The 10192-nt window shown below is 40.0% G+C and overlaps 1 protein-coding gene across 1 annotated transcript in view; it reads left to right on the top strand.

Annotated features, from left to right (window-relative positions):
* The window catches only part of LOC107755559 (ATPase family AAA domain-containing protein 5-like), a 20790-nt gene that overhangs the window by 7948 nt on the left and 2650 nt on the right, over positions 1–10192 (top strand). The window contains exons 13-20 of the mRNA XM_016572428.1: positions 379–550; positions 982–1158; positions 1464–1700; positions 1779–1843; positions 1938–2118; positions 2220–2377; positions 3249–4108; positions 4623–4781. Coding sequence (XP_016427914.1) covers positions 379–550; positions 982–1158; positions 1464–1700; positions 1779–1843; positions 1938–2118; positions 2220–2377; positions 3249–4108; positions 4623–4781 — 2009 coding nt within the window. The remainder of the gene's footprint in view (positions 1–378; positions 551–981; positions 1159–1463; positions 1701–1778; positions 1844–1937; positions 2119–2219; positions 2378–3248; positions 4109–4622; positions 4782–10192) is intronic.

The following is a 10192-nucleotide window of genomic DNA, read 5'->3' on the forward strand; positions in this document are numbered from 1 at the left end:
CTGTTTAAGTAACTAAACTCACATGTTTGTAGAGAGACGATTAATTAACTGTGACATTTTAAAGCGCGGTTAATTGTGAAACTGGTTAATCGCTGCATCCCTGCGCATGAATGGTTTAAAACGCTTGAATGTTTAAATTGGTAAGACTTAGAAACACGTGTAAATGATAAACTATGATCCGTTTCAACCCTACAAGCGAGAGAACAACGCGAATCAAGGAAGGGATTTTATGTCGCTATTCAAGATAGCCCGTCGGGCAGGGCGGTGAAACATTTTGGTAGCCCGACTGGAAAACACAATAGCCCCGGGACGTCGGGCTAGCAATTTTGCAAGCCCTGGAAACTGTTTCTACCAACCCTGTTGGTTTTCTCTCTCAAGGTATTTGAGGTGAACTCCTCGTCTCAAAGGAGTGGTCGTCAGATCTTATCCCAGCTGAAGGAAGCCACTCAGTCCCACCAGGTGGACATCCAGGGTGTCAACGCTCAAAAACCATCCTACTTCAGCAATTATAGCAACAACAGCACCACCACCAAACCTGGCAACTCTCCCAGTATGAATGTTTTCTTCCTTTGTGATAACAATACAATTTATACTGTGCATGACTTTTTGCTTGAGTTCTCTGTGTCTCTTCCAATTACAGGGGGGAAGTCGTGGCCTAATGGTTAGAGAGTCGGACTCGTAACCCAAAGGTTGCAGGTTCGAGTCTCGTACCGGCAGGGATTGTAGGTGGGTGGAGTGAATGTACAGCGCTCTCTCCCACCTTCAATACCACGACTGAGGTGCCCTTGAGCAAGGCACCGAACCCCCAACTGCTCCCCGGGCGCTGCAGCAAAAAATGGCTGCCCACTGCTCCGGGTGTGTGTTCACGGTGTGTGTGTGTTCACTGCTGTGTGTGTGCACTTTGGATGGGATAAATGCAGAGCACTAATTCAGAGTATGGGTCACCATACTTGGCCACATGTCACTTCACTTCACTTACAGGGAAGTTGAATTCCCCCAGAAGGGTTGTATCATCGCCCAGGAAGCCTCCTCAGTCCCCTCGAAGTGCTTCATCCAGAAGAGGAGGCTTGGCTCCGACATCTTTGGCCAATTTCTTCAAAGCGGGTGGAAGACCCACGGGCAAAGAAGCAAACAGTCAAGACAAGAAAACACAACCTGGTAATAATTCAGAATCCAGTAATCAAATTTTCCCGAAATCCAGCAATCTGTTTGAGACATTTCTATGGCATTTCTTGTTTTCCTCTACATTCTAATTTAGTGCTCAAGCAACATTTCCTATTATCAATGTTCAAAACAGTTGTGCTGCTTAATATTTTGTGGGAACTGGTACTTTTTTTCCTGTATCCAATGATGAATATAAGTTCAAAAGAACAGCTGTTAATGTGATTTTTTTTATTATTTAGGATTTTTTTTGCAAGCTTCATGTTTGAGACCTTTATATGGCATTTCTTGTTTTCTTTTAGTCTTAAAAGCATGTTCGAAAAAGTCTGCCAAAGCAAAAGAGGCTGACAGCAAAGAGTGCCCCGGGGAAACATCAGCAGGCACCAAGATCTCCACTGAAGACCAGGACAAGAGGGCTGCCACATCTCTTATCTTATTTGAGGAGGTGGATATCATTTTTGATGATGACGCTGGATTTCTGGCTGCAATAAAACACTTCATGACTACAACCAAGAGACCAGTTATTCTAACAACCAGCGGTGAGTAAAGTTGGCAGTGAACAGAAAATTACAGTTTGTGATATGTGAATTAGTCATCATGGGACTTGTTTTGTGCAGATCCAATCTTTGGTGCTTCGTTTGATGGATACTTTGAGGAAATCCATTTCAAATCTCCTTCAGTGGTAAGTCCACTTAATTTATTTTCTCCTTTGTTAAAACAAAATGTATCTTGTGTTGAGTCTTGTTTGTGATTGTCGATATTTTTGACTTTTCCAGGTGGATGTGTCCAGTTACCTCCAGCTGCTGTGTCTAGCAGAAAACATGAGAACAGACACTAAGGATCTGTCCTGTCTGCTGGACTGGAACAGGTGTGATATTCGTCAAAGCCTCCTGCACTTGCAGTTTTGGGCCTGCAGTGGTGGTGGACAGCAGGTGCATCGGCCTTTGCCTTCCTCAGGTAAAGATATAATTGACTCTGAAAAAGTACACTAAGAACTCTTGGTTGTATATCGTAATATGTGAATATTCTCATCAAAAACAACTTGTTTCACTCTGTAGAGCTCAAAGGGGACGTCAAGAGTGACATTCACCATCAGTCTGTCAAAGCTCAGGATGTAAATGAGGATAAAATACCACCCTGCCACACTGCATGCACAGAAAGTTTGCTGGGGATCCGAAATATGCAAACAGAAAATATTGCAGATTTGCTGCTAAAGGTGAGTGTTTATCTCCCTAATGTAAAAGCCACTAATGTTATTTATTTATTTTTTAAGCTATTAATAGTTTTATTCAGCAAGGATTCATTAAATCAAACGTGACCATAAAGAAGTTTGTAATGTTAAAAAAAGATTTCTGTTTAAACTAAATAAATAAATGCTGTTGTTTTGAATTTTAGAACTATCAAAGAATTCTGGGGGGGAAAAAGTATGAGAAGAGGTGGAAATTCACCCCTTTTATTTATATGTGTGTTTGTGTGAGCAGTATTTTGTCTAAATGAAAATACAAACTAAAAACAATTTAAAATGTTAATTTTCATATTTGCTAAACCTGATAAAAGTGTTAAGTTTTTAGTGTTTTTAAAGATTAAGTAAGTGCACAAGGTAATCCACATGTATAAATAGGAGAAATGAGCATGTGCCATGTAATATCCAACACATGATGATTTAAAAAAAAAAATTTAATATTGCTACAAGAATTTGTCCCTGATCAATCTATTCATATCTTACAGCATGAGTCTCCAGTAATAGACAGCGTTAGGTGCTGGGATCTTCTCTCAGAGGTCCATAGAAGGGGAGTGAATCTTCTCTACTCGAATATGGAGAGTCTGCTTCCTCTGCCAACTCGTCTTTTACCACAGTCCACACTCAAATCACAACCAACACCAAACCCACAGTCCCATCCTGAACCTGATAAAAGTGTTAAGTTTTTAGTGTTTTTAAAGATTAAGTAAGTGCACAAGGTAATCCACATGTATAAATAGGAGAAATGAGCATGTGCCATGTAATATCCAACACATGATGATTTAAAAAAAAATTTTTTATATTGCTACAAGAATTTGTCCCTGATCAATCTATTCATATCTTACAGCATGAGTCTTCAGTAATAGACAGCGTTAGGTGCTGGGATCTTCTCTCAGAGGTCCATAGAAGGGGAGTGAATCTTCTCTACTCGAATATGGAGAGTCTGCTTCCTCTGCCAACTCGTCTTTTACCACAGTCCACACTCAAATCACAACCAACACCAAACCCACAGTCCCATCCTGAGCAAGTACCTCAGACTGTGAGGTTGGAAGTTTTGGAAGAACCCTCTGATGATGGTAGTCCCCTTAAATTGTCCTCTAGAATGAGGGGGCGGAAAAAGATGGGCATTGGCAATAAAGACGTTTTCCAGTCTGATTCAGAGTCGGAGGACGACTTACTCTCACTAACAAAAACCAGCCAAGATCCTGCTCAAAGCACTAATGTAGATCCAGCCAATGTGTCTGTGAATGTGTCCAAAGCTGCGCCGGTAAAACCAAGGCGTGTTGTGTTATCCGAAGCTGAAAGGAAGAAGAGCAAACCAGTGATGCAGTGCCTAAGCAGTTTAGCAGAGTATATGGACCACATGTCCTTCCTAGACTCCTCACTGCGCTACCAGCCGCTGCAAACGGAGGGTTCCTGCAGAACACAAGTCTTTGGCTGGACTGGTGCAGAGGTCAAGAGTGGGATGACCGATGACATTCGGTTAGAGTGTGTCAGCCGAGTAAATGGTGTTAATGTCGATGAAATCCATGCTGCATTGGGGCACTTGAGTTTTAGGAAGTGCAAGGCTGTAGTCTCCGAAGCCTGGGACAGAGCACAGCAACTGGAGGAGGAGATCAGAAGAGAGGCAGAGGAGGAGCTCACCCTCCCTGTGGCTCCACACAAAGATGGGTTCAGCCTTACCCAAACTACACCTTGTGACCCAAGGTGAGAATTTAGCTCCATTAGTTTTTTGCTTTTATTTATACTCCTAACAATCCAAGACTGGGTCATGTAGCTTCATAGTGTCTTTAACACTGGAGGACCAAACAATCAGTGAGAGAGCCACGCTGAGCAGAACGAAGGTGTTACATGTTTAAAACTTTTAAAAATGGCACAAAAATGGCAAAAAATCAGCAAAATGGTTAAATACATCCATCAAGGGCATGCTACAGAGAACAAAACAGCGCTGGATGAAGTGACAGTTTATTCACGACAGCTTAATTTTCTTAAGTTACCTTTGCTATGCAGTTATTGAAAAGACCGAGTGAGTGTGAATAATTACTCATGTAGTATGAGCGGCTATCGTTGTAGATAAATATAATACAAATAGTCAGTTATATCTCCCATCCATAATCTCATTGTTTTAGGTTACACTGACCTCACTTTGTCCTGTGAGGCGGTTTATACACAACATACCGTTAGATAAAAAGTAATCTCATGCTAATTTTGTTTTGTGTAGGGTGATGGAGAGGAGAAGTGAGGTGATGAAGTCGGTGCTCTCCTCCAGATCAGCTGGAACTCTTGGAAACCAGGCAGCAGCGGCTCTGGACTACCTCCCCTCTCTACGTACCATTTGTAGGTCAGAGAAACTGAAGGAGCAGGGAAAGATCAAACGCAGGTGAGAGTTCAGCAGACACATTCATAGCCTTGTCTGCAGTGCACTCAGGTTACAGTTATTAGTTACAGTTAGCACAATCCTGATTTATTGTCATCATTTGCTTCCATTAGGTGGTGCACTAGTGATAGGTCTAGACCAGTGTTTCCCAACCTTTTTTTAGTCGAGGCACCCTTTAGAAATTTTAACAAACTTGTGGCACCCTACAAAATTAATTTTGTCACAATATTTGAATTTCTAACTTCGATATGATAATTTGAAAAGTATAGATATTCGGTACAACAGGGAAGAACTGCAGAATATAATGTCATACAGATATTTTTAATATTATTAAAAAAAATGTGTCCATCAATGGTGGCAATCAGTAGGCTAATTTCTAATGAAGAGACCAATTTATATGACAGTTTTTAATGTAGGCTTTTATGTAAACATTATGCAAAACAGTCAAGACAAGAAAACACAACCTGGTAATAATTCAGAATCCAGTAATCAAATTTTCCCGAAATCCAGCAATCTGTTTGAGACATTTCTATGGCATTTCTTGTTTTCCTCTACATTCTAATTTAGTGCTCAAGCAACATTTCCTATTATCAATGTTCAAAACAGTTGTGCTGCTTAATATTTTGTGGGAACTGGTACTTTTTTTCCTGTATCCAATGATGAATATAAGTTCAAAAGAACAGCTGTTAATGTGATTTTTTTTATTATTTAGGATTTTTTTTGCAAGCTTCATGTTTGAGACCTTTATATGGCATTTCTTGTTTTCTTTTAGTCTTAAAAGCATGTTCGAAAAAGTCTGCCAAAGCAAAAGAGGCTGACAGCAAAGAGTGCCCCGGGGAAACATCAGCAGGCACCAAGATCTCCACTGAAGACCAGGACAAGAGGGCTGCCACATCTCTTATCTTATTTGAGGAGGTGGATATCATTTTTGATGATGACGCTGGATTTCTGGCTGCAATAAAACACTTCATGACTACAACCAAGAGACCAGTTATTCTAACAACCAGCGGTGAGTAAAGTTGGCAGTGAACAGAAAATTACAGTTTGTGATATGTGAATTAGTCATCATGGGACTTGTTTTGTGCAGATCCAATCTTTGGTGCTTCGTTTGATGGATACTTTGAGGAAATCCATTTCAAATCTCCTTCAGTGGTAAGTCCACTTAATTTATTTTCTCCTTTGTTAAAACAAAATGTATCTTGTGTTGAGTCTTGTTTGTGATTGTCGATATTTTTGACTTTTCCAGGTGGATGTGTCCAGTTACCTCCAGCTGCTGTGTCTAGCAGAAAACATGAGAACAGACACTAAGGATCTGTCCTGTCTGCTGGACTGGAACAGGTGTGATATTCGTCAAAGCCTCCTGCACTTGCAGTTTTGGGCCTGCAGTGGTGGTGGACAGCAGGTGCATCGGCCTTTGCCTTCCTCAGGTAAAGATATAATTGACTCTGAAAAAGTACACTAAGAACTCTTGGTTGTATATCGTAATATGTGAATATTCTCATCAAAAACAACTTGTTTCACTCTGTAGAGCTCAAAGGGGACGTCAAGAGTGACATTCACCATCAGTCTGTCAAAGCTCAGGATGTAAATGAGGATAAAATACCACCCTGCCACACTGCATGCACAGAGAGTTTGCTGGGGATCCGAAATATGCAAACAGAAAATATTGCAGATTTGCTGCTAAAGGTGAGTGTTTATCTCCCTAATGTAAAAGCCACTAATGTTATTTATTTATTTTTTAAGCTATTAATAGTTTTATTCAGCAAGGATTCATTAAATCAAACGTGACCATAAAGAAGTTTGTAATGTTAAAAAAAGATTTCTGTTTAAACTAAATAAATAAATGCTGTTGTTTTGAATTTTAGAACTATCAAATAATTCTGGTGGGGAAAAAGTATGAGAAGAGGTGGAAATTCACCCCTTTTATTTATATGTGTGTTTGTGTGAGCAGTATTTTGTCTAAATGAAAATACAAACTAAAAACAATTTAAAATGTTAATTTTCATATTTGCTAAACCTGATAAAAGTGTTAAGTTTTTAGTGTTTTTAAAGATTAAGTAAGTGCACAAGGTAATCCACATGTATAAATAGGAGAAATGAGCATGTGCCATGTAATATCCAACACATGATGATTTAAAAAAAAAAATTTAATATTGCTACAAGAATTTGTCCCTGATCAATCTATTCATATCTTACAGCATGAGTCTCCAGTAATAGACAGCGTTAGGTGCTGGGATCTTCTCTCAGAGGTCCATAGAAGGGGAGTGAATCTTCTCTACTCGAATATGGAGAGTCTGCTTCCTCTGCCAACTCGTCTTTTACCACAGTCCACACTCAAATCACAACCAACACCAAACCCACAGTCCCATCCTGAGCAAGTACCTCAGACTGTGAGGTTGGAAGTTTTGGAAGAACCCTCTGATGATGGTAGTCCCCTTAAATTGTCCTCTAGAATGAGGGGGCGGAAAAAGATGGGCATTGGCAATAAAGACGTTTTCCAGTCTGATTCAGAGTCGGAGGACGACTTACTCTCACTAACAAAAACCAGCCAAGATCCTGCTCAAAGCACTAATGTAGATCCAGCCAATGTGTCTGTGAATGTGTCCAAAGCTGCGCCGGTAAAACCAAGGCGTGTTGTGTTATCCGAAGCTGAAAGGAAGAAGAGCAAACCAGTGATGCAGTGCCTAAGCAGTTTAGCAGAGTATATGGACCACATGTCCTTCCTAGACTCCTCACTGCGCTACCAGCCGCTGCAAACGGAGGGTTCCTGCAGAACACAAGTCTTTGGCTGGACTGGTGCAGAGGTCAAGAGTGGGATGACCGATGACATTCGGTTAGAGTGTGTCAGCCGAGTAAATGGTGTTAATGTCGATGAAATCCATGCTGCATTGGGGCACTTGAGTTTTAGGAAGTGCAAGGCTGTAGTCTCCGAAGCCTGGGACAGAGCACAGCAACTGGAGGAGGAGATCAGAAGAGAGGCAGAGGAGGAGCTCACCCTCCCTGTGGCTCCACACAAAGATGGGTTCAGCCTCACCCAAACTACACCTTGTGACCCAAGGTGAGAATTTAGCTCCATTAGTTTTTTGCTTTTATTTATACTCCTAACAATCCAAGACTGGGTCATGTAGCTTCATAGTGTCTTTAACACTGGAGGACCAAACAATCAGTGAGAGAGCCACGCTGAGCAGAACGAAGGTGTTACATGTTTAAAACTTTTAAAAATGGCACAAAAATGGCAAAAAATCAGCAAAATGGTTAAATACATCCATCAAGGGCATGCTACAGAGAACAAAACAGCGCTGGATGAAGTGACAGTTTATTCACGACAGCTTAATTTTCTTAAGTTACCTTTGCTATGCAGTTATTGAAAAGACCGAGTGAGTGTGAATAATTACTCATGTAGTATGAGCGGCTATCGTTGTAGATAAATATAATACAAATAGTCAGTTATATCTCCCATCCATAATCTCATTGTTTTAGGTTACACTGACCTCACTTTGTCCTGTGAGGCGGTTTATACACAACATACCGTTAGATAAAAAGTAATCTCATGCTAATTTTGTTTTGTGTAGGGTGATGGAGAGGAGAAGTGAGGTGATGAAGTCGGTGCTCTCCTCCAGATCAGCTGGAACTCTTGGAAACCAGGCAGCAGCGGCTCTGGACTACCACCCCTCTCTACGTACCATTTGTAGGTCAGAGAAACTGAAGGAGCAGGGAAAGATCAAACGCAGGTGAGGAGGCAGAGGAGGAGCTCACCCTCCCTGTGGCTCCACACAAAGATGGGTTCAGCCTTACCCAAACTACACCTTGTGACCCAAGGTGAGAATTTAGCTCCATTAGTTTTTTGCTTTTATTTATACTCCTAACAATCCAAGACTGGGTCATGTAGCTTCATAGTGTCTTTAACACTGGAGGACCAAACAATCAGTGAGAGAGCCACGCTGAGCAGAACGAAGGTGTTACATGTTTAAAACTTTTAAAAATGGCACAAAAATGGCAAAAAATCAGCAAAATGGTTAAATACATCCATCAAGGGCATGCTACAGAGAACAAAACAGCGCTGGATGAAGTGACAGTTTATTCACGACAGCTTAATTTTCTTAAGTTACCTTTGCTATGCAGTTATTGAAAAGACCGAGTGAGTGTGAATAATTACTCATGTAGTATGAGCGGCTATCGTTGTAGATAAATATAATACAAATAGTCAGTTATATCTCCCATCCATAATCTCATTGTTTTAGGTTAAACTGACCTCACTTTGTCCTGTGAGGCGGTTTATACACAACATACCGTTAGATAAAAAGTAATCTCGTGCTAATTTTGTTTTGTATAGGGTGATGGAGAGGAGAAGTGAGGTGATGAAGTCGGTGCTCTCCTCCAGATCAGCTGGAACTCTTGGAAACCAGGCAGCAGCGGCTCTGGACTACCTCCCCTCTCTACGTACCATTTGTAGGTCAGAGAAACTGAAGGAGCAGGGAAAGATCAAACGCAGGTGAGAGTTCAGCAGACACATTCATAGCCTTGTCTGCAGTGCACTCAGGTTACAGTTATTAGTTACAGAATTACACGTTAGTTTACAGTTAGCACAATCCTGATTTATTGTCATCATTTGCTTCCATTAGGTGGTGCACCAGTGATAGGTCTAGACCAGTGTTTCCCAACCTTTTTTTAGTCGAGGCACCCTTTAGAAATTTTAACAAACTTGTGGCACCCTACAAAATTAATTTTGTCACAATATTTGAATTTCTAACTTCGATATGATAATTTGAAAAGTATAGATATTCGGTACAACAGGGAAGAACTGCAGAATATAATGTCATACAGATATTTTTAATATTATTAAAAAATTTTGTCCATCAATGGTGGCAATCAGTAGGCTAATTTCTAATGAAGAGACCAATTTATATGACAGATTTTAATGTAGGCTTTTATACATATGTAAACATCATTTAATTACCATTATAACTAGCTATCTCACAAATTTTTCTCACTCAGTGTTTTTTTAATTTTACAGTGGGGTATATATATATATATTAAATACAATTTTGAAAAATACAAATACAAAAACGAAAATAGCGAGATATATACCGTATATCGCAAATCAGCCAAAAAATACAGAGATATGAATTTTTAGCCCTACTGCATGGCATGTCTTCGATGAGAATAATAATTACAACAGCTCTAATACATTTATTATAACATTCACACACAGTGTTCAAATTGAGAACTGTAATATTTTCTATTTTAAAAGAAGTCTCTTCTGTTCAGCAAGGCTTAGGGTAGGGCTGGACAATAATTCAATATCAATATGTATCGCGATATAATTTTTTTCAATAACGGTGATATGATTTTTAAACACATTTCCGATATTTCGATATACATTACCAGTTTCCCATACATTGATTTATTTGTTC

Source organism: Sinocyclocheilus rhinocerous, unplaced genomic scaffold, assembly GCF_001515625.1.
Source record: "Sinocyclocheilus rhinocerous isolate Xijiao unplaced genomic scaffold, SAMN03320098_v1.1 scaffold2849, whole genome shotgun sequence".
NCBI lineage: Eukaryota > Metazoa > Chordata > Actinopteri > Cypriniformes > Cyprinidae > Sinocyclocheilus > Sinocyclocheilus rhinocerous.